Source organism: Urocampus carinirostris, chromosome 6 (genome assembly GCF_059441175.1).
Source record: "Urocampus carinirostris isolate Australia breed hairy pipefish chromosome 6, RoL_Ucar_1.0, whole genome shotgun sequence".
Classification (NCBI taxonomy): domain Eukaryota; kingdom Metazoa; phylum Chordata; class Actinopteri; order Syngnathiformes; family Syngnathidae; genus Urocampus; species Urocampus carinirostris.
The window spans coordinates 19107217-19132342 of NC_142354.1; the positions used below are offsets into that span (position 1 = coordinate 19107217).

Below are 25126 nucleotides of genomic sequence, written 5' to 3' on the forward strand. Positions count from 1 at the left end.
CTTTGACTTGGCTCTCATATTCAGCGATGATCTCTTTGTCTTTCTTTACTTTGGCCTGCGATGACATGGTTGGGAGGAGGCTGTCTGGCCCAGTTGAGTCGGGGAGAGACTGCGCCTTTACTCGGTCTACACTCGCGCCGTCTCCGGGGTCGAAATCAGAGGACCGACATACCCGGGGAACGTGCTGCAAGTTCGGGTGTGGGGGGTGGAAGAAGCTCCGGTCCGTGGTTCGGTTCTGCGGTGTTGCGTCTTTTTGTGCTGCTGCTGCGTTCCAGGCGACGTCGAGCTGGGAGTGCACACGCGATCCGGTTCCAGACCACTCCTCACTCCTCCCCACGAGGACTCTTCCACGACAACTCCACAAAGACTAGTCACGTTTGACTAGCTTTGAGAGAGAGAGAGGGAGGGAGAGAGACCGAGAATGAGAGAGAGAGAGAGAGACAGAGAAAGCGGAGAACGGAAAGATGGCAACGACAATCACTTTCACGTACACGCGCACACACAACGAAGAGCTCACATTGCTAAAGAAAACAAAAGTAAGAGACTGAAAGAAGCTAAAAGTCAACGTGAGTCCCCCAACTTTAAATCATTTCATCAACCAAGTCACCAATGTAGTTGAATTTCCCCAAAATATCCTGCGCGACATTTATGATGGCAATGCCTCGAAGTCGTTTGAACCCCATATTTTTTTGTGTATAAAATAATATAACGTCGTTTTAACATTAAACATTTTTTTGTATGTTTTAATAAGCACATAGCTTTTGGTCTCCTACGTTAGCATCCATGCTATGGCAATGCTAGCCATTTTTTCTTAGCGAGATATTCCTTAAGAGTCTGCCTTAAGTGTTTTTAAATGCTTTTTTTTAAATTTATTTTTACTTTATTTTCAAGTTAGCGTTTGCTTGACATGTTTGTGTCAAAATGAATGGATTTTGAAGAGTAGCATTAGCAATCAAGATTGCTGGGGGTGTAACTGAAAAACAGTATTTCGTTCAGTTACTAGTTACTTCATTTTAAAAGTCCCTTCATTACTTGCTCCCACAATGAGCTAGTTACTCTGAAAGTAACTAGTTACAAATTGCCATATTTAGGCCTACTGGAATGGAAGATGATTTAAAATAGCCACATAACAAAATTAATTTAAAAAAGTACACCCGAGGAAGCTGTGAAACCTTTATATCTCTTTGTTTGTGTAATCTTGAGATCTTGCAGACGAACTCTTAGCCGAGACACTAAAAGATCCCCTTCTCCATTTCTTGCAACTGTCCAAGACATTTTATTTTATTTTTCTCCATGCATGGTGTAGTGCAAAAAAATATTTTACAAATAAATAAAACTAAATTCAGGACACTTTCACTGCGAATTCTTTTTCCGGATAAGCCGCGCCCCACACCTTACGTGCTGACTATTATTCACAATGCTCATATAAGATGACACACTGATTTCTGTATTTAATCTTATAATTGTAAATTCCGCTTAGATGTGAGAGTATACTGTTTCCACAGTAGGGAGACTATCTCCATGAGGAGAAATTCACCCTTCTCGTACTTTCTACCAGCATAAATGTATCTAGTTGTACTTTGTAGGTAAATCTAAACACGCCTCGTTATCAGAGAATATAATTAGCGGATGGAGGGGCCTATGTGACAATGTGAGTGATGCAGCATAGTTTTACCGTCTGAGGACATTATGATCTGCACTTAAAAAGTAGCGGAAGTACGCAATAACTCACGATTTAGTAATGACTTTAGAATCATAACTACAGGCAGGGACATTTTACAAACCATAACCAGAAAATAACTATTGCATTAGCATTTTAAAAATCACAATTCACTGTTCACGGATTTCGTAACCCCCTTGGTGGGTCTTTGTAGCACCACTGAGGATGCAACTCGAGACAGCTTTGTCCAGTGCCGATGGCTCCCGGCCTGTTCTTGGTCGTGGCAAAGTTGCAACCTGTCCATTCCTTGATATTGTTGCCCAGTTCTTTTTTGGTCCTCCTCTCCTGCCCCCTTAGACTGTGCCCTGGAGAATTATCTTGGTCAGTCCAGATGATCTTGCAACTTGGCCATATCACTGCAGTTTTTGCCTAAGAACAGTTGATAACAGTTCTATGTCGGGACTAATGTGTCCTCTGATGGTATTGCACACAGTTTTATTTGTCACATGGGCAACGTAGCTGATGTCTAGAAGTTTGCTGTAGCATCACATCTCCATGGCCTGAATTTTCATTTCACAAGCATAGAGTGAGATGGAAGCAACTAGCGGTTGCATAAGTCTGATCTTTGAGGTTCTTGTCCCTCCGGATGGGTGGAACTCAGATAGGTGCGGCTCTAATTTGAGCTATCCTGGCCATGATTCCTGATGTCTGACCCCTCTTCTGATATAGCTGCTCCAAGATATTTAAATTTGGGGACAGGTTCAAGCTCTTGGTGGTTGATGGTCAGGTTCATGGTAACACCTTGGGGGTTGTTGGTCATTACTCCAGTTTTTTTCTGTGCTTATTTTCCATCCCATACTGGGTTGATACTTTGTCCAGACGATTGACCAGATCTCTGAGTTTATTTTCTCTTCAGTCAGGCAATATCAGCAAAACTGAGTGTAGTGGTGTTGTGTCCCCCATTGCTAACTGTACCTTTGCTGGTCCCGGGCTTCAGTCATGATCCACTCAAATACGATGTTGAATGAAGTTGGAAAGGATGCAGCCTTGTCTTAAAGTGAAATACTTATTTTGATGATATTAGATATACCCTGTTTTATTTATATATCCAGTTGATAACCAGCTATCTACTCTAGTTTTGGTTGATAAATCCATTATAAGGCTCAAAATGTATTTTTATGCACACCGATAGGATTTTCTTGTCAGAGTTTAAGGTCACACAATAATAATAAACTATGTAGAAAAAAAGCATATAGGGTCATGATGAATTCCTATTCACCACGTCTCGCACCCCCAAAATACCTAACAGCTATCCATATTTGTCTGTCAAGGCTCCCATCCTACTTCTCCGGTTTGTTATTTTTATTTCCATCATGTTGTCAAGTGTCTAACTCAGCCACTGACATTGTTTTTTTTTTACATTATGGGATGACATTTGTCTCCCATGGGCCCTTCGGTTCGCCACCTTTGGCAATTATCTGGGTTGCCAGCCAACCCCTTTTCGGAATCTTTTTTTCCCGAGTGAATATGAACTCTATTCGCATCCACCTCATATCCTCATTTTGATGACAGCAACTGTAATCTCCCATTGGAGTGCATCCCAACGGCTTAACGGTATCCACAGAATCAAATAAAATGTTTTCAAGACTACCTCATATGAAATGCTTGCATGACCTTTCCCATGTAGCCAAGCAAGGTTGTCTGTGTATCCTCCATGAACGCATTTTTAAATTATTTTTAGTTGCCAAAGATATTATCAGTTGTCAGCAAAAAACAGAATTGCATTTTCACTTCACACATAGTTTTTAAAATAACAATTCGTTTTGTTTTTGTGCTTGCTTTGTAAGTGACAGTAAACAACACAAGCTTTTCCAGCATTGTGATTAGAGCCTGTTTCAAAAATCAACAATCGCTTCCATTGTTTTTTTCTGTTGCTGACTTCAATACATGTATATCAAGCTTTTTTTTAATTCTCAATAACATGCCCTGACTTAAGAGGAAGAAAGACTTTTGTTACACTAGACTCTTTAAAACTGATAATTGGCACCTAACATAAACAAAAGAATACATGATTAGCCAAAATCGCATTCATATAATATGTTAAATAAAATCATTGCAATTTTAAATGGTATTCACAGTTTAGGAGATTGAGTACCGGGTTATCTTCAGTCAATTATTGAGAAATTCAAATAAAACATACCGTAAGGATTTTTAATACAAAATAATAATAATAATTATATAATCTATATTTAAAACGATGGAGTATTTTCATGAACCAGTTTTATCAGTGGAAAAAAAGGATAAGAAATTTCCAAACAATAAATTGGATATTTTAACTTATTTAAAGGCAGCACGGCGGCGCAGTGGTTAGCACGTGTGCGGCACAGTTCTGAGGCCATGAGATTGAACCTTCCTGTGTGGAGTTGGCATGTTCTCCCCGTGCTTGCGTGGGTTTCCTCCGAGCACTCTGGTTTCCTCCCACATTCCCCAAAACATGCATGTCAGGTTAATTGGCTGGTCCAAATTGTCCCTAGGTGTGAATGTGCGAGTGAGTTGTCTGTCTCTGTGCCCTGCGACTGGCTGGCAACCAGTTTAAGTGTGTCCCTGAAGACAGCTGGGATGGGCTCCATCACCCTTGCGGTCCTACTAAGTGTAAGCGGTGCAGATAATGGACGGATCACTTATTTGAAGTCGCACTTTAGTGGGCGTCACGTTGACTAACAATTTTAAAGCTATTGCACATATTTCAAAAAATGCGATACTGCCCTCTGCTGGCATAAATGGCAAAGCAATCACAATTCGATGCGGTTCATTAAAAAAAACATTCCCATACCTGTCAACCTCCAGGGCTCAATGCCCTTACAAATGTCGTATTTTCCCTTTCAAAATACAAAATAATCTTACACCATTTTTTTTCAAACGTGTTTATTTATGTAGTTTAACATGTTATATTGTACATGTGTTTTGTTATATCATATATATTGTTAATTAACATTTAGTTGTGAGATACTGACTCGACATGAATGAGGTTTATTACAAAAAAAGTTCAAAAATTCAGTAGCTTGGACGTTCACTGTAGAAGGGAAAAATACATGCAAATATAATTAAGTAGAATAATACATTTTCTTATTCAAATTATTAATTCATTTTCTGCATTAAATTATAGTTGGTAATATACTGATTAAAGGGATAACCACAAAACTGTCTTTTTCGATTTTCTCCTTTTATACTTCTTCTTTTTTCTTAACTTCTATGTACAACATAATAATTCCTAATATAATGCATCAAAGCAAGTGAGCCGTTTGAGAGCCGGCTCTGTTTAATAAGTTAAGCCGAAAAAGCCGGTTCTCTAAAAAGAGACGGACTTCCTTTCACTACACAACTACCACATGCATTTAAAATTTACTCAATCAACCCCGCCTGTTGTTTTCAGATCAGAATGACTTAGGGCGTTTTAATTCAGGTTCAGCCATTGCGACTTGATGATTGTATCCAAAGAAAATTCAAACTATGTTGTAATGTAGGCCTACTGCTCTGCTTTCGCTTTGTTCCCGTGTCATCGGAATGATGCATGATGGGAAATCCCCAGGCGGCAGACGCATGCGCACAGTAGTATCAAACCGCTCGCTTCGTTTGCAACGAAAATAAAAACGATACCAAGATAGAGGCTACCGCGGCGAACTCGTTTGACTTAGTTGATTTGCCGTTTCGTGATAGTCCGTGTATACCGGATGGTACCCATAATTGACAAATTTGCGTTTTCTTCCCGTACAAATTTTCTCGTACGTCGTACACGTCTTAAAATGCATAATAAATGTACTTTGTACGACAAAAACGTACAGGTTGACAGGTATGCATTCCTTCATGTTCTATGAACATGTTTTTAAGTACGCATTTCAAAATGATCTTAATCATCCTCGTGAATTTGTGTCACATGTGATACAAATTATACAAACAAAACAATCTCCCTTGGTTACGCTTTGGGGTGAGTGAAGATTCCCTGAGGTCCTTTTCTGTGCGTCATCCTTCATTATTGCTCATCTATGCTGTTGAATCTTAAATATAGTTGGTTTCGTTTTAGCTTTACGTAACAGAAGTTAAATGACGTGTGCAAACAAGTGTGCATTTCTCAACATCAAACCTTTGTGACCATGTAATATTAATACAGATGATGGTGATGATGTTGTCATCGCAATGCAAAAATGACTTGAAGTCAAAAGTACTTTAGAATACTAAGTTCAGGCAGAACATTTTGGCATCAGATTATTTGGCATAATTTAATACAAGTATAGAAAGCTCACTAAAAATAAAACAAAACCCAAGCATGCCTTGTTACTTTTTCAATAAGTACGTTCCCTAGGTTCTCACTTAGTCAGCGTGTCACTGTGTTGTTACTTGTGCACCGTCATTGATAGCAGCCACACCTTTCCACGCCTCCTATCAACCTGGAAGCAAATATAAAGTCAGTTACCTCCGGCTATGGAGAGCATTTTCCCCGAAGAAAGACAAGAACCGCTTCACAGACATGCTATTGATGCTATTTTCATTGCTTCTAGGTGTACTCATACTAATCCTCCTTTACTACCCTCGTACTAGGTAAGTCATTCATTGTTTACCCTCAGATTCAGGAACTTCTTGAGGAGCTTAAAGCGTTTTGCAAGGACAAACAAATCATATCCTTTGTACTAAGAGGGATAACTGATTTACATTGATTTTCGTAAAAGAAAAAAACAGCCTAGTTTTGTTGTTTCACAGGCATGACATTTTCTCACCTTTAAGAGAAAGTCACAGCTTTTTCCAAGAGTGAACTGGGCGCTTGAGTTAGTGCGACAGAAGTACTGTTTTTTTTGTGTGTGTAACACACTTTAGATTATATCCCGTTATGACTATTCTCATTTGCGGTACCAGAGACCTATGCTAGAGAAAGGAGAAAACAGATTGTTGTACGGAAAGATCTACTTAGACACTAAAAAGTATGAATAGGGAAACAACTCTTTGGTGTATCTGATAATGAATCGGACTTTGAAAGACATAAAATAAATAAATTGTAAATTATATTTCGGTATTATGTTCATAGTTATCAATAAATGATTCATGTTATGGACACATGTATTAAACGTTTGACACTTTCAGTGCCTAGATTGAGCTGAGAAAAAGTCCATCAGAAAAGTCTATCAGAAATTATTGGACGTTATACACAAATACAGTATTTTGTCTATACCTTTCTCACATGTTGAAGCCCTTACCCATTCTCATTGATGACTTCAACTCATTATTTATGGAAACTTACCCCAAAGAGCTTATCATGTTATGTTTCTTTCGTCTTTCACAGGCGGGAAAATGAGCCCCCATTGGACAAAGGCCGCATCCCGTGGTTAGGACACGCACTCGCATTCCAAAAGGATGTCGCCAAGTTTTTGGCCCTGATGAAAGAGAAACACGGGGACGTGTTCACTGTAAGTAAAACAAAACAAAATCAGATCATCCTCCGAAGGGTTAGAGGCCGGCAAAAGGGATCTTTACCAGGGGGAAAAACAAAGACTAGATCCTAAATCACTGAGGAAAAACATTGTTTTGTTTTCAATGATTACAAAGTGAAACGCTCGATACTCTCTCGAAATTTCACAACCACATTGTACAATACACATTGCATTACCTGTGGCTTTCATATTTTGGTTGGAAAACTAACCCAATGTCAGGACCAGAACGGAAACAGGTAGCCGAGACTGGGAGAGCAAGGCGTGGTCGGGGTCGGAAGCGAGTCGTAAGCCAGAATTGGAGAGTAGACGTAGTCAGGGGACAAAAAGAGGTCGTAAGCCGGGACGGGAGAACAGACGTAGTTAGGAGGAAAACAGGTCGTAGCCGGAGACAGACCGGAGCAAAAACGGGACAGGTTCGAAAAAAGGTTTGCCTAGTATTTACTGAGGTTCGCAGACAGTCTGACAACCGGGGACTGACAGGACTGGGTTCAAATAGTGACAGGAAGCCAATCAGAATCCACGGCGGTTAGCGCCAAATGAGCGGGCACAGGTGATTCACATCGGTAATCGTGACACTCTATAGCGATTATGCTGCGTCTCTTACTTTTGTAACATATTAAAGTTTCGTTGCGATCCGTATATTTTTATATTTATTTTCAAATTATTTATGTATTCATTTTAATATTTTGAATCTTACTACGCAGACTACATTTTCTTTTACCAACTTTGACGCCATTGTCCCTTTGTGTTTCTACAGCAAAAATAATACGACAGAAATGCTACAAAATTACTGTAAAACTAAATATCGAATTTAGCGCTTAAAATCAGGGACTTGACATATTATTTTGCCATCATTTTGAAAGGAAAAACAACATAGACATACTGCAGAAGTACTGCTACAGTAATACACAAATTCTACTACAGAGATATCATAACCAAAATACTTAAGAATACAACTACAGTAATGTTACAAAATTATTTAAGTAATACTAAAAAAAAAATCTACTGTGGAAAAATGACAAAAATACCACATAAAAACTACAAAAGTATCACGGCAGTAATACTTGAATGACAAAAAATTTACTACAGAAATACCACAAAAATACAACTAAACTAATACTATAACGTCAAGATACTCCTACAGAAATACACAAATTCCAATACCTTAGAAATATAGTATAAGAATACTAATTCAGAAATATTACAACAGACATACTACAGATAAACTACAAAATTCTACAATGGAAATACAACAAAATATCACATAAATACTACAAACATGCTACTAAGGAAATACTTCATAAATAATACTGCAGAAATACCACAAAAATACAACAAAGATAAAACAGTAATACTATAAAAATACTACAGAAATTATTTCAAGAATCTGACTTCAGATATACTACAAAAATACGAGCAAAATACAACTACAGTAATACGCGCCTCGGCCGAGTCATACCAAAGACTTATAACATTGGTAAAACGGCGGCGCCCTCTGTTGGCTGCGGCTGCATCGGCTCGCTACAACGGGTCAGGTGTATCGACATTTCGTTCTGTGTACATTGTTACACAGAATGACAATACAAAGGAAATTATTATTATAATTATTATTACCTTGTTTCACTTAACCACTAGGGTCGTAGGGGCACCATTTCCTGTGGTGTGTCTTGGGCATGTACATCTCTCTTCCACCCGGTCTCAAACAGTAATACTACAAAAGGAAATATCAAATGTTGTGGTTAAAACAGGGACCTAATATATTATTTTGTTTGAATTATTTTTAAAAACCAATTTGATGAAATTAATCTATTTAAAAACAAATATAAAGAAATATAACATGTGCAGGTCTGAATGTGTAATTATTCATAAATAAGAAAAAATGGATAGGTCTCCAGGATCAGCCCCTTGGCTAAATATTTTAGCTCAATGTTGCCCGCCACCTAAAATAGTTGCCAAATTCTGAATTAGACAATATTTCAGCATGTGTCCTAAAACTAAAAGCAATTTCTATTCCTGTCAACAGTGATACTGAATTTAGCAACAGTTTAACAAATATACACACCCAAGTAATACAAATAAAAGAACAATGACAGAAATACATATTACATAACTGTCGATTTCTATCGGAGCTTGTTCTTATTATCTGAAACCACTGAAGTGAGTCACTGCTTTTAGGTGTGCGTGGCAGGCCAATACTTGACGGTGCTTTTAGACCCGCACACTTTCGACGAGGTGCTGAACGACAACGTCAGTTTGGACTTCAGCCGATGCAGAAAACGGCTGGTGAAGAGAGTTTTCGGTTTGCAGCTTGCAGGCGTGGAGCCCGCAGCAGAGAGGATGTTTATGGAAACGTAATTGATGATTCACTCGATGGGAATTGGTGTGTTGTTATTGTGCAAATGTCGCTAACGGTGACGTTTGATTTTCGGCCCGCAGACATTTCCGGGGTGTCTGCTTGTCAGAGATGAATACCTCGATGAACGCTAACCTTCTGGAGCTGCTGTTCTGTAATACATCCAGCCGATCGGAGTGGAGACAAGACGGACTCTTTAATTTATGTTACAGCTTACTCTTCAGGTAAAGTCACAGCTGGATATAGACATCAACAAATGTAGTGCAAAATCGGAGTTGATTGATATTTTTTTGATACAGCGAGTGATTTTTAGCGATTGTTGGCTAAATCATTGCCTCAGAAAAATCTGCATAGCGTAATACTGTACTAAAAATCAAAGCATAACATCTATGTGATGACACGAGACTACGTTTTTTGCGCTCCAAACGACAAAAAAAAATCACACCAGCTCGGTGGCCTTGGGGGTAGGGCGCCCGCCCCGAGACTGGGAGGTTGCTGGTTCAAGCCTCGGCCAGGTCATACTTAAGACTTACAACATTGGTACTCATTGCCTCCCTGCTTGGCGCTCGCAATTCCAACCCCTGCTTGCCTGCTTGCAATTGCTTGCAATTGCTTGCAATTGCAATTGGGGGGGGTTTGGTCACCTAATGACTCCCAACACATTAGTTGGATGGAGCGAGGGGGCTGGGAATCCCCTCCTCTGTATCAATCTCCCAGAAAGAGTCAGAAAAAGACTCTAGCCACCTCCCACTAGGGAGACATGGCTCCGGTATATATATATATATATATATATATATAAATATATATATATATATATATATATATATATATATATATATATATATATATATATATATATATATATATATATATATATGTAATTTACAAAACAAATCGTTTTTTAATGCAGGAAGGGTTTAATATTTAAAATATGTATAATTTCAGTCAAGGAAATTGTCAGGACCAGAACAGAGACAGGACCCACTTGCGTTACGTTTCTCTCAGTTTTATTGGAAGAAAGGAAAGGGTTGCCCCCACGATCCGGTGATCGCTGGGCGCGGGAAGCAGGTCGCTCTGAACACGGAAGTCGGACTTCCATGGCAAGCGATGGCGGTGTCAAGAACAGAAAAACTGGTCAGTAGCCGGGACAGGAGGGCTAAAGCGTGGTCGTGGTCGGAAGCGAGCCGGAAGCCAGGAAAGGAGAGTAAACGTGGTTGAGGACAAAAAAGATCGAAAGCAGGGACGGGAGAGTAGACGTGATCAGGATCCAAAACGGGTCGAAGCTAGGGGACAGACAGGAGCAAAAAAACAGGTTGGAGTCAGGGTCGAAAAAAAGGCTTGCCTAGGGTTAACTGAGGTTCGCAGACAGACTGACAACAGGGGACAGATAGGAGTGGGTTTAAATAGGGACAGAGAACCAATCAGAGTCTGAGGCATTTGGCGCCAAAGGAGCGGGCACAGGTGAAGCATATCGGTAATCATGACAGAAATAAGTTACTTTCAAAATTGTCAATAGTACTTTGGATATTTAAACAAATAGTACAGTGTATACAATTCAGAATAATCATTTCAGTATATGCCACAGGCCTCTCAAAACTGGCCAGTGTGCTGCGAGTGACTTGGACACACAAAACCTTTTTACAATACACAGCATTCTAATAGATATTATACAGTGTATGAAAAAAATGAGGGCAGCACGGCAGCTGAATGGTTCTGGGGAGTTTGTGATGTCAATTTAAGTGGAAGTGGCAAAATGACCACCCCTTTATAAAAACGTTTTGCAGCTTAACTAACGTTGCACTAAAACAATTATAATCAGAATGCATTTAGATAAGTGCATCGTAAAGATGGTTATTTGTCACATAAGTGTAAAGAATGTTTATAATTTTACAATATGTCACATTCTCAAGTTTTGCTCATGTGAATGTTGTTTTCCTCAGAGCTGGCTACCTCACGCTGTTTGACAGAACACAGGACGTCGCTGACGTCTACAGGGAATTTAGAAAGTTTGACCACTTTTTGTCCAAACTAGCTCGCTGTTCCCTCAAAGGAGGTGAGCTTCATCATCAACTGTGACATTTTCCAGACTATAAGGTGCATCAAAAAAACCCAAATCGGCTAGAAATTTGATGTAACGACATGGGGCCAGGAGAATCCCCCGGCCCCCCATCAGCCCCAGCCTCATTTCACACCATCCTAGTACACCTTATATTTGAAAATATATCACAAAAGACTGTTTTTGCGGGTGCATCTTTATAATCTGGTGCGCCTTATAGTGCGGAAAATACAGTACTTGACTTTAAGCCCGCTGGGTAATATTGATGTTTATGACGTGTGTGACAGAGGAGAGCCAGAAAGCTCACTTGTCTCGGAAGCGACTGTGGGAACTGTTGTCGCCGAACAACAAGTGCTGCGGGGACACTAGGTGGCGCTCCTGGCAGAGGAGCTATCAGCAATTCCTCAGTGAGGAAGGAGTGGATGCTGAGATGCAGAAGAGAGCGCTCTTGCTGCAGTTGTGGACCACACAGGTGAGCATGTGTTATTTCTTCATTGAATTCTTCAATCAAAATTAAAAAGCACGTTACGGTGAAAGCCAAATGCCAAAAAACAAAACTGCAGCCAATTACCAGCTCTTACAGATTCATCGCAGTCTTGTTGCGCTTGTATAATCTGGTCCAAAGGCGTTTCAACATGCCAGTTTTATCGCTGGGAATCCACTGCAAAAGGATCTAAAGCTTAAAGAGCTTAGAGGACATCGAGGGGGAGTTAATCTGCCTGTAGATTAGTTTTCATCAGCCCGCTAATATCGGTGATATTATCTCCTGGCATCCGTCTCAGATTGTTTATCCTGTTCGGGGTCAGCGGGAAGTTGGATCTGACTCACAGCTTGCCATACAACAGGGCTAATAGTGAAAACAAAATAAAATTCAATTATATTCTGGAACATCCAACAAGTTGCCGCACCTAAACTGTCAGTGGGAATTGTCTGGTATTTACCAAACAAAAAAAAAAGATTCCTTGACGGCAGATAGTGTAGGAACCTGCCTGGACTTGTACATCAGACTCATACAGTAATACTGTTTTGGACATGATGACGCACCCCTTGTTTTGAGTGCATGTGCATACACAAGTATGTATCAACATTTGTGTAAAAGGATCTGTATGCCGTATTTTGTTTTCATTTCATGAATGCCTCAATTACATCTGCATGCTTGTGAGGTTAAATTGGTGCGTAAAATGTGAAGCGATCATTGTACTAATGAGTACAGCTATCGAGCACACCAGTAGGATGTTTTATTAATAACTTTTATTCAACTATGGCTAAACTACTGTGCTATACCATTGGGTGAACATTCTTATAGAAATGATCAAATTGCATGATATCCAGTTAAGGGTATGTGTTTATCTAACTAATTGGACAATTCTTGTGTCCTGGAATTTCATGCGATTAGAGTATTCCTTCATTTATTGAAGTTGTTACGTACCAGGATAAACCCATAATAGGCGATATCAATGAAATATAACCTTTTAAAAATATTTATATGTAGGATTAATTACTCAAACATATTGAAACCAAATATGTGCATGTCACTATGGCTACAAAGGTGAAGCATGTACTTTTCAGTACCGATAAAGCTTACTAGTACACAGACTGTTAAGTAGGAAAACGTCATGTTACTTTTGTGACGATTTGAATATTTTTTTCTATTTCTTGTCAATATTACATATTGACTAGCATAGTTCTTGAACATTAATTAGAAGTTGTAGCACATGGTTATTACAAATTGCCAATGGAATCTCAAGTTGTGCTTTCAGTAAGAGAATAACATAATCATAGTAAACAAACCTACTAGTAAGACAACTACATGTTACGTTAGTAATAGCTAAGGCATAGCTATTATTTGATACCAACATCTGAAAAAAGAGCACACTAATACTAGTAGAATTAGGTGTTAGATTTTATTTAGAAGAATTTCAGATTTCCTTTATTAGTATGTATTTGTTTCTAGCTGCTGTCAATTAGTACATTTAAATCTTATTTGGTATGCCTATTTTGTAATAAAACCTGATGATAGATCTTGATATTTAGATATTACCATCAAATGAATTTAATAACGACTAAATATCAGTCTTTAAGTTCACGTACAGTGTGAATCTCGCGTTTCAAATGAATATGGTGCCTATCAAAGGGACTCAATGTTTTAAGTCGTCATAATTCCTCACCGCTTTACACCACCAGTAGGTGGCTGTAGCGAGCTTTTGTTGCATTCACAACTGCTGTTGTTGCTGCAGAATACCCTCATTAAAACCACACTGCAACCATGAGTTGTGCAATGTGAGTAAAGACCCTCAGTAAGTCACCTGCTGATGGCGGGGGCTCTCACGTTTTCTCCAGATTAGGAGAAAGACCATTAGTCTGTCTTCCTGGTTGTTTGTATTGCACTCCATCACGTCTGCTGGGATCCCCAACGCACACGTTCTGGCATAGAAAGTGGAGGAATCCCTGCAGAGTGTAGAAAGGGATTAACGGTGAGGCTAGAAAGGTGTTAAGAAATGTGTCACATGCGAGCAAGAGTTGAGGTGCTAGCGGGGCTGAAGAAGGAAAAAAAGCTAGGTGATTTCAGCTCTCGACTTGCATACGATCAATACGATTGACTGAAACAAACAAGCACTGAAATGGGTTTAACGGCGATTTTTGTTGTTTGAGGGAGGGCATCCACACACATTCATGTACCTGACAGGGACTCACAACCACTGACAAACACATTTTATTCCTAAAGTGTTAAATAATTTAGGAACATGAGTTTGCATCATAATCATGAATATTTCACCGAAACCCTGGCAGTCTAGGTCAGTGCTTTAGAAAAAGCATATCCAAAAAGTGTGAAGCACCAGCTCTAGAAATGTTTTTTAAAATCTCTGTACTACGATGCTTTGTGTTTTGTTTTTTTACTTGCAATTTCATGACAAGCAGGCTTCAAAATATTTTGAAAAATGTAATTGCAAAAATAACCAAGAACTATTTGAGGACGTGCCAGGATGCTAGAATTTCCTACACTGATGAAAATTAAAATTACGTTATTACTTTGAGTTCTTTATATTCTGATATGAATTACTAATCTCAAGAAAATTGATTCAATGAACCAGGCCGTTGGAAATAGAACGCACAATTTATTAACACAGGGAGGGGGGAGGCGCTGGTGATGATGGGAGTTTCGACCGCTGAAAGTCTGGTTGTTACTAGCACAAAAAAGTTTCCCGCTATAATTTTAGTTGATTTTGGGAGATTCCCTTGTACAGCAAAAAAACGCTCATTCCCAAGAACCAGCAAACATGGTGTTAAATCTGAAAGCGTCATTTTACTTGTTGCTTCGGAGAGATTTGGTCTTGTGCTCCGGATAGTCGCAACGTAGGGCCCATGTGCTGAACTCAAGGCTGCAATTCGGGCCCACCAGCAAGGCTTTAGGGCTAGGACCTTAGCTTGGCCTTTTGGCTGAGAGTAAGTGTCCCGGCTCCTAGGCTTTGTAGCGTATTATGAACTGACCGATAACGGATAATGGATAATGAATAACGAAGATAGATCAATAACCCTTAAAAACCCCCCCACCTAGGCTTTGTAGCGTATTATGGACTGACGGATAATGGATAATGAATAACGAAGATAGAACAATAACCCTTAAAAACCCCAAAACCCCCACACAGCCGCTCCACGCGGCCGACGCGCAACAAGTCAGCCAGCCAGCCAGGTGGGGAAAAAAGTAAACAGCTGTCACTCAGCCGATTCTTTTCATATGGACCAGTGACACTCGACGAGATCTTGCTTTTATGGGCGTAGTCTTAGATATCTGATACTCGCAGTATAAGGTGACGGTGTTTAAAATCGCTAAACTTGTTAGAAAGTCAAAGAAGTGAGAAATTAGCGTCATGTCCTCTACTTGAGAATGTCCCTCCAATCGACATAATTACGTATGGTGAGAACATTATTTTATCAGTACGTTGCTTTGGATGTTTTAATTACATTCAAAACTTCCTGTTATCAGATTTTATTTTATATTTTATCCAATTCCAAATTAATATTCCGGTAAGGATAGAATTGTTCCTAAAAAGCCCATTTTTGAGGTAAAATGTCTTCAGGCCAAGACTTTGGTTGTTCTGATTCAGTTTGGGCAGCAAAGCTCTGCGGCCTAATTTATCAAGATAACAGCAGCTTTGTGATTTAAAAAAAATTCCACACTATAGGTGCACCCCCAAAAGTTAGTATTTTGTTTTGTATTTTTCCTAAATAAGATGCATGAAATTAAGACTTCAGTAAGAGCTTCCGTCTGTATGGGTACATATTACCTCAATTAATTAATATGTGCCGCTAACTTAAATCCCAAAACATTGAATTCAATGGGAATAAAACCTGAATAGTGGCAGTGGGCGTCGGCACATTAGATAGATAGATAGATAGATAGATACTTTATTCATCCCCGAAGGGAAATTCACATTTCCAGCAGCATCCCTGAGCTGAGAACAGTACAATAATAAGCCAAAAGAATACAATATACAAATACCCAGTGTGACGTGCAAATGCCCACCGTAGCGTGTTATATATAGTAACTAAATAGTGCTACACAGAATACATATTGCAGTAAGATTCGGTAATATCCAATGTAGGTGGTGTGGTTTAATGTGGGACTTAACTCTGCCGGGTGGAGTTAAAGAGCCTCATGGCATGAGGAAGAGTGGCAGGACTCAGAGTTGTACTTACATTACTACATTACTACAAGGCCATCGTACAGATAATATATGAAAAGGCATTAGAGCTTATCTTATCAGCTCACTATTTTTATGGTGCCACAACCCTGATTTGCACAGTGCATTCTGATTCATAAAACAATCTCTCCACTTCTTCACCCTAAATAAAGTGTCAGTTTAATATGTATGTGTATACATAAGAGAGCTTGTATGATATTTTGTTGAAAGATGTTCTGTTTTCTCCCTTCTCTAACATCCATTGGTGAAGAAATGAAGAATGCACTATGCATATCTTTACCAATGAATGTTAGAAAAGGGAGAAAACAGAAAGTCTTTCAACAAAATAATGTACAAGCTCTTTAATGTACAAATACATATTAAATTTGAAGGTTATTGGCACAGGAGGAGAGACTGTTAAACCTATTAGAATAAACTGTGCAAGTCAGTGTTGTGGGACCTGAAAATAGTTTGATCATTGGATGAAGTCTACTGCCTAGTCATATGTCATTTGTACCATTGGGGTCTAGTGGTAACATATCAGCACACTGTCACAACATGGGTTTGATTCCCGTTGCATACAATATTTTGCAATTTTAGGCCCGTGATGTTTATCAATTGGTCCATTCATTGCTTGAATACCTTAAATTCAACTAGTGTATGCATTTCCAATCTTATCCGCCGTATTCTGCGGTTTATTAGGCACACAGGATTATAAGGCCAACGTTCACATTTCTGGCCAAATTGTGTACTTTAGGTGCACCTTATAGTCTGGAAAATCTGGTATTTGGATTTGGATTCAGCCTAGCAACAATATTCTACAGGAGGAATTTAAGAGCTTTGTTGATCTACTTGGTTCTGCCCGTGTGCTTGGTCAATTGTTATTTCAAGCAGAAAGTTTTAGCATAGCCTAATTGTAATTAGTGCAATTTAGCATAAAAAAACGCACATTAGCCAGAGGAAAGTAGCCTGCCTCAGGATTTTTTTAAACTCTAAAAACAGTGGGTCACAGGAGAACAGATGTTCAGGTATGTCCTTTACAGAAAAGTGATTGTTTTAATAGCTCCAGGCCATCAATGGTATTCAGCTCCTCACCAAAAATGTGACCTAATCATCTTTAATAAAAATTGTTCAAGCTATCATTAAAGAATACAGAGGGTCAGCCAAGCCACATTCATCATGAGATCCCACCTGAATTCCTCTGCCGGCGTGATGAGACGGTCATTACCTGAGGATGTAACAGGGCTATGGGGGGAGAAAGTGATTCGGCTTGTGCCCATTTGGCCCGACTGTCAGTGCGCCGAGGTAAAAAAGAACAGCTCCGTTAACCCTGAGCTATTACTGTCTGACAGGGTCAGGTGTCTTCTCTAAGAGAGGCTGCAAGATCCGTCTCATTGCTTCTGTTTTAGAGACATTGGGTACACCATCGAAAGATAAAATTGCTCCATTTGCTTTTTGATGCACCTCATAAAGTGTCCACTATATAAAGAGCAACATTGAAGCTTGCCCTAAACCACCTAAATTTGCAATTCCCAAAAGAAACATCAATTTCAAGTTTGGCTGCAACCAACGACTACTTCACTAGTCGACTAGTCATCGACTATTGAAATGATTCGTTGAATAATCGGATAATTATTAATTTTTTGTTACGTTTAGCGTGAAGTTGGTTTAATTTTATGGAAAATTACAATAAATACAAGAAACATTAGAACAAGGAAAAACATACATATTGTATTGTAAATACTCCGTAGTCGTACAAAAATTAAATAAAAATGCCCTTTTCAAAATAAATTATGCACTGTGCTTGGTCAGTAGAGACATAAATATACAAAAAAACTTCAGTCCATAATTTTAAGGACAGGTAAATAAATAACCAATTAAAATCAAATAAACCTTTTTTTATCCCTGCAATCTAAGAACAGTCTTCCTAGCAGCAGTAGAACAGTAAAAAAAAAGTCATTTTTGAAGTACATTACAGGTAAAGTCTGTAAAAAAGAATTGAATGTTTCTCAACAGTTAGAAATCAAACGGTTTTAACAACCGTTTGTCATTCAAACGTTTTTAAACAACTGATGTTTGTTTTTCGGACTGTACGCATTTCATTTCAAACAGGATTGCCCTGCACAGTTTGGCGCAACGCTCAAGCTCTCTATTTTAGCTAAATATACATGATCAAATGTACAATACATGTGATCAAAACTGTATTGACCTGAATGTTACTTGTATCTCTCAGAGGCGAGTCAGACTCCCCCTTTGGGCTGTTCTTTTTAAATGTTCATGCATCACCAAGGTACTGCCAGGATACGAAAGGTCTGCTTTGCAAAGTTTGCAATTAGTCTTTTTATTGGCCGTATCCAGCCTAACATGCTCCCAAATTACAGTATATATGTCTAGGTATGTCGTTTCTGTATGTTGAGACAAAGACATAATTGCGCGTAATCATGTAGGATGCCTCATTCTGTTGGAAGATGTGTCTGGCGGCCGAAGTCGACAATGGAATTCATTTTCAACTATTCCTGTCATCAATTTTTGTCGACAACGTTGAATAATCGTTGCATCCCTAATATCAAGAATGTTTTTTGTTCCAGTGCAATGCAGGACCAGCAGCTTTTTGGCTCCTTGGCTTCCTGTTGACTCACCCTAAAGCTATGAAGGCAGTCCAATCAGAGATGCGAAACCTTCCGTCAGAGGAAAACAGCCACCGGCACACCCCAAGCCCGGACCGAGTGCCACACGGCACACCTGTGTTGGGTATGTGGTGGCATCTGTTACGAAATAAACAGGATTGTGCAACATTGCAAATGATTAAACTCGGATAAATGTCCATGCACTTTACAGATAGCGTCCTAAAGGAGACTCTGCGACTCACGGCCGCTGTAATGATCAGCAGGGACCTGGTCAAGGAAAAAGTCCTTCACATGGACAACGGGCAAACGTATTGCCTCAGAAAGGGGGACAAAGTGTGTCTTTTCCCCTTTTTAAGCCCGCAAATGGACTCGCAGATACACCAAAAACCACAGGTACTGGGTGCCAAAATGCTTTAAGAATATTACTGTAGGAACATGTGTTCATAAAATTAGAGGTTGTCCATGTGTCAGGGTTCCCGCAGATGCTTGAAAAATCTTAAAAGGCATTTTATTCATTATTCTAAAAATAAAGCCTTTATTAGCAATAACATGTCTTTAAATCCAAATTTCAAAAGTTTTAAGATGTGAGCACACGAATAACAATTATGTTTTATGAATTAAAAACGTTTTAGTAACAGTATATTAATCGTCTTTTTGAATAATACAGATTTACTCTTGTCGCAACATCGCATGACTACAATGACAGAACTATCAAAACGATGATGGGCTTTCTGTCGGGCCTTTCAGAGCAGATGCATGTCTAAGGTCTACCCACAATACACAAAGCAACTACGGAGCATGGAAAAGTGTAAATTTAATGAGAAGTGGCTGTGTATGAACGTTTTTTGCCATGGCTAAAAGCTCTGCCAGGTAATGAGTACGAGGCACAATGTAATGTGTGCAAGAAATATTTGCGTTTTTTTATTTTGTTTGTTTCAATTGTGTTTTTTTTTGTCAACTTGATGTTAAATTGGATTTCAAAAGGCATTTAAGAGTCTTTAAAGTCTTGAATGTAATTAGTTGTTTTGCTTTTTTATTTTCCCATGGTGCTGTGTTAGAAATTCAGAAGATGATCAACGTAAAGTGTTTCATTTTTTCAAATTGTAATGTCTAGTCAATAAGCTGCACCTGACTATAAGCCGCACATGCCCACGTTAAAACATAAAGATAATGGTACACAGAAAAAGTTTTTTAAAAATGTCTTAACAAAGGTTTGTATGAGTAACCTGCATTGTTTTGTACGAAAAAATAAAGTTGAGTTTAACTTAATTTTGGAAGATGAACTTTAAGAGGTCCTCTATTGTAGAGAGTGGACGAAAAAAAAGCGATCCGACCGTTTTCTCCACCACATCAAGCTTTCTTATTTCACTTTCATTTCAAAAGAAAAGGATCGTCTCTTCTTTACTCTTTACACCAACTATATTAAATGGATGCACAAGATATTAAACAATAAAAGCGTCAACGTTCTTAGCGCGCTGGAGATACACGTAGCACTGTATGTTTACACATGAACGAGGAAGTAGAAGATGGGTTTCTTCTCCAGGGTGGATGCTGGGTGACCTCTCACAGCGCCACCACATGCAAGTAGCGGCGGAAAGAAGCACTACAGTACTGTCCTGAACATGGGAAAGGGTGCACAAAATACAAAATCTAACTTACAGCAATGTCCGGATATTTTTCAACGTCCTGAAAAAAATGTTCGTATCTGCCATTTTACGGAAGTCGAATGGTCGTAAGTCGGGGAGCGTCTGTACTTGTAAAAGTCACGATTATCGATGTTTGTCGGCAACGTCAATTAATTATTGCAGCCATACTTGTGATTAAGAATAACGTCAAAATATAAGACTTGACATTGGCCAAGATTGACGTATCATCTTGAGAATTTCAAAGGTCAATCATTTCCTTTAACAGCTTAAATGTTTGAAAGATGAGTGTATAATAAATATAGTTATAACTTTATCTTTGTTTTTTATAACAGACTTTCAAGTACGACCGCTTCTTAAATAAAGACAAGACTGCCAAGAACGATTTCTACAAGGATGGCAAAAGACTGAAGTACTCTACCATGCCCTGGGGGGCGGGAAGCAACGTCTGCGTGGGGAAAGACTTTGCAGTGACAACTATTAAAAAGTGAGTATTCAAGATGTGTATCTCTCCACCATGTACGTACAGCGCATTAGGCGGACAGATAAGGGGTTGTCAGCATCAAAGCATGTTGTGCTGTTTCATCTGACTTCATCGATCACAATCGTTGGTTGAGATTCATGTTGACCCAATTTCTTATACTATACTGTATTAAGTCCCTTTATTTTGTATTTAAGTAAATGATTGCAGGGGAGCAATAATGCTTTTAAGTTTGAAAATTGTAGGACCTTTAATGTATATGGTTTTACTTTTTAGTCCGATGCAATACTAGGGGTGGGCAATACTTTGTATTTATGTCGATTGGATCAATATCTAAATTCCGTGTAGTATCATAAACCGATATTTTTTGTTTGGAAGTATCATGATAATTGAATAATTGAACCACTGCGCCACAAATACAAGAGTTAACATGATAACCATACCTTCCATTGTACAATATTTTGAAAATGAAGACAAATAGAAATTAGTGTAAATAATCCAATGAAAAAAACATTCAACCCTGTAAAAAATAAAATATTTCTACTACAACAGTTTCATAACAAAAGTCAAAATAATCAAACAAACTAAAATACTTTCCATTGCACGATATTTTGAAAATAAAGTGTAATCACAAATGGATCCAAGTTGAAAGTTGAAGTGTATATATGATTTTATGACCCATTAACAGCATTATTATAGTAAAACTTAAAACTGAAAGACACTTTCGATCCCAAGAAAATAGTATCAATCCAATCCAAGTACTCACTCAGTATTGATAATATCGATATTTGGATCCATCCGCCCGTCCTTATGAAATACTGTATATCAGGGGGTAACCAGACAAATATCGGGAGAGATTTGTCTCTAAAATATTTACACGTGTATTGTTCAGATCCACAAATGTATTTGCGATTTACTTAGGATCCCAAAACCATGTGTTTTGCAAAATTAAAAAAAGTCATATGTGACTCAAAGATATATTTGTGGATCTGCAAAATACATGAGTCACTCCACACCGCATTTCCTCTTAATGGTATTGGGGAAATTGAAAAATTGGCTTTGAAAGTCCTTAAAAAGTGCTTGAATTTGGCCATACAAAAGGTGTACAAACCCTGACTGGTTGCACTTTCTATCAACAAAAGCAATACAGACGCTGCCCTATTTACGAATGAGGTTCCGGAAGATTGTTCGAAAGATGCTGTAGTGCTATACTTTCTATGGAATGTATGTTTAAGGTTTATACGTTTATAAGTGTGTTATAAGTATGTTTAAGGCTTGTATAAGTAACCTGTATTGTTTTGTACTAAAAATAAACATTTCATAAAATAATATGCTCTTTAAAGATAAATAAAGTTAAGATAACTTACTTTTGTAAGATGCGCTTAAACAGTCCTCCTTGGTATAGAGTGGCTGAAAAAAAGTGTTCTGACCTTTTTTTCAACCGCATTAAGCTTTCTTATTCCACTTTAATTTCTAAAGAAAGGTCTCGCCTCTTCTTTACACTTTAGACCCACCGTATTGAATGGTTTGACGAGATATTATACAACAAAAACGTCAAAGTTTTGAGCGCGCTGGAGATACACGTAGCACTGTATGTTTACACATGAACTAAGAAGTAGAAGCCAGATTTTTTATTCGAGGTGGATGCTGGGTGACCTCTCACAGCACCACAGTAACCTGTATTGTTTTGTACTGAAAAATAAACATTTCATAAAAAATATGCTCTATAAAGATAAAGTTGAGTTTAACTTACTTTTGGAAGATGCGCTTAAGAAGTCCTCCTCCGTGGTTAAAAGTGGCCGAAAAAAAGCGTTTCGACCATTTTCTCAACCGTATTAAGCTTTCTTATTCCACTTTCATTTTAAAAGAAAGGTCTCGCCTCTTCTTCACACTGAGCACCAACCATAATGAATGGATGCACGGGATATTAAACAATAAAAACGTCAATGTTCTAAGCGCGCTGGAGATTCAGTACACGTCGCACTGTATGTTTACATACGAACTAGAAAGAGGAAGCAGATTTTTTTGGTGGATGCTGGGTGACCTCTCACAGCGCCACATGCCGGTAGTGGCGGAAAGAATCACTACAGTACTGTCCTCTACTCCGAAAATGGTGCACACAATACAGAATCTACTCTTACAGGAATGTCCGGATATTTTTAACATCCCCCAAAAAATGTTCGTATCGATTATTTTACATAAGTCGATTGGTCGTAAGTCGGGGAGCGTCTCTAGCAGAAATGACGAGAGTTCCGCAACAAACATAAATCATACTTTTCCTAAAAATCGCAATGGTTCATCTCTAGTAAAGTATTTTCAAAACAGGTCAGCGGACTACTCAGGTGTTTTTAGGGGGCTACCCATGCCTTAATGTATTTACATGAAACAGAATTTGAATTTCTCCCTCATTCGTATCCAGATTTGTGCTCTTGTTGCTGACCCATCTGGACCTGGAAGTATGCGACCCGGAAGCCCGTGTGCCACCCGTCAATCCGAGCCGCTACGGTTTCGGGATGCTCCAGCCGGAAGGAGATCTACAAATTCGTTACAGACTAAAAAGAAATTAATTTAATCAAATGATAGGATATATATTTATCATATGTGCATATTTATTTATTTAACAACTATACTTTTCCTTACATGTGATGTGTTTTATTTTTGTGTTGTAACATAGTTTTATTTCAGGTAAATCTTTAGTCCAAAAACGTTTTTATTTATTAAATAAGGGACTTAAATGGATGACTGTGTCACGGTGGCGCCCAATTGGCCCCGCCCATGTGGCGTCAGCTGCTGCTCATTGACAGATTGGCTTTCCATCCATTTAAGCTCAGTGCTCTCACGCTTCCTTGGTCAGTCCGTCAACGAACCTCTGCCCGCAAAACGTAGGTTTTGACTCCTGTTTCCTGTTGGCATTTCCTGTCCGGTATTGTTCCCGTTTATTTTTGTCCTGTTTAATATCGGTTTCCAGTTTCGTTCCCGTCTATTTTTGTCCTGTTTGTTATTCTTTCCAGTTTTCGTTCCCGTCTAGTTTGTCCTGTTTTATTTCGATATCCTGTTTCATTATCAATCCTGTCTGTCCCGTCCTGTCCGGTATCGACCCCATCTGTCCGATTTCTACTCGGGCAATTGGTATCGATCTCCTCGGCCTCTGGCTTCCTATCATTTCACGCCAGACTGCTGCCTAACGTGCACGACTCCCCATTTCCCGTAAAATAAAAGGCTTGTGTGAGAATCGTCCCTCGTTTGGGTCCTGATCCTGTTCCGGTTCATGACAGACTGATCCGTCTTATCATCTTTATCTGTTTTCAACATTTTATTTTCATCTCCCGAGGTGTACAAACTTTATTATCTGAGGGTTACATGCAGAAAATTTGGAGGACACAAGGGCCACTTTGATTTCCTCACACTTGAAATTTAACAAGCACACAAAATCACTTTTTGTTTTGTTTTGTTTCGGTTACAAGCTGGAACTAAAATCGCTTGCCTAAGCTTTTTATAAATTTGGCTTGAGTCAAATGTCTAATAAGGAATGTAATAAAAAAATACAAGTGAACATAAACTAAATCAAATAAAAATAACAATCAGACTTGATAACCAGGCTTCATTCCCATTGTTTACAAAGAGATTACCTGGCACAAACGCTCATGAGCTCTCTCTCTACCGGTTACCAGCACCAATCATATCCCTGCTCTGTCACTGCACCCCGATCAGTTCCACCTGTCTGTTCTCGTTTAACACCAGCTGTTCTGAATTTCCTGCCAATCAAGCTCTGTATTTAAAGACCTGCCTTACAGCCTACCTTTGTCAGAGCGTCTGCAAAGCTACACCCGGAACCTGTTTGTCTGCGCGCACCAACCTTGTTGCTCGGTTTCCTCCTCGTTCCATCTTTCAAACCATCTTCCTGAAAGGTAGTCCCAAATCTCCACTTCAAGATTTCTCTTCACTCCAAGACCCTCTGTCCCGTTTCCCCCATCCCTAAATAAACTTTCTCAACGTGATGCAATTGTGGTCCTCGCCTGTCTGATCCGTGACACAAACATGTGGCAAAGACTTAAAACTGAAATATAAGATTAAAAGAATCCATGGCTAAATAGGCAAACATTTTTACAAGGTTGTGCTTGGAAACTGGCTTAAGTCATAAGGG

General features: G+C 38.9%; 2 protein-coding genes across 3 annotated transcripts in view; one reads left to right on the plus strand and one right to left on the minus strand.

The window, feature by feature from the left end:
• Positions 1–475, minus strand: part of LOC148364011 (SLIT-ROBO Rho GTPase-activating protein 3-like) — a 56036-nt gene extending 55561 nt beyond the window's left edge. For both annotated transcript variants that reach the window (XM_088338137.1, XM_088338136.1), the window contains exon 1: positions 1–475. In XM_088338137.1, coding sequence (XP_088194263.1) covers positions 1–67 — 67 coding nt within the window. In that variant the 5' untranslated portion in view covers positions 68–475.
• Positions 407–24980, plus strand: LOC148364012 (prostacyclin synthase-like). The gene is made up of 11 exons (XM_088338141.1): positions 407–566; positions 6217–6256; positions 6993–7116; positions 9316–9491; positions 9577–9717; positions 11434–11546; positions 11837–12021; positions 18820–18982; positions 19070–19251; positions 20837–20988; positions 23402–24980. Exons 1-11 carry the CDS (start codon positions 422–424, stop codon positions 23547–23549), a joined length of 1569 nt encoding a protein of 522 aa, XP_088194267.1. The 5' UTR covers positions 407–421; the 3' UTR covers positions 23550–24980.
• The last annotated feature ends 146 nt before the right edge of the window (positions 24981–25126 follow it).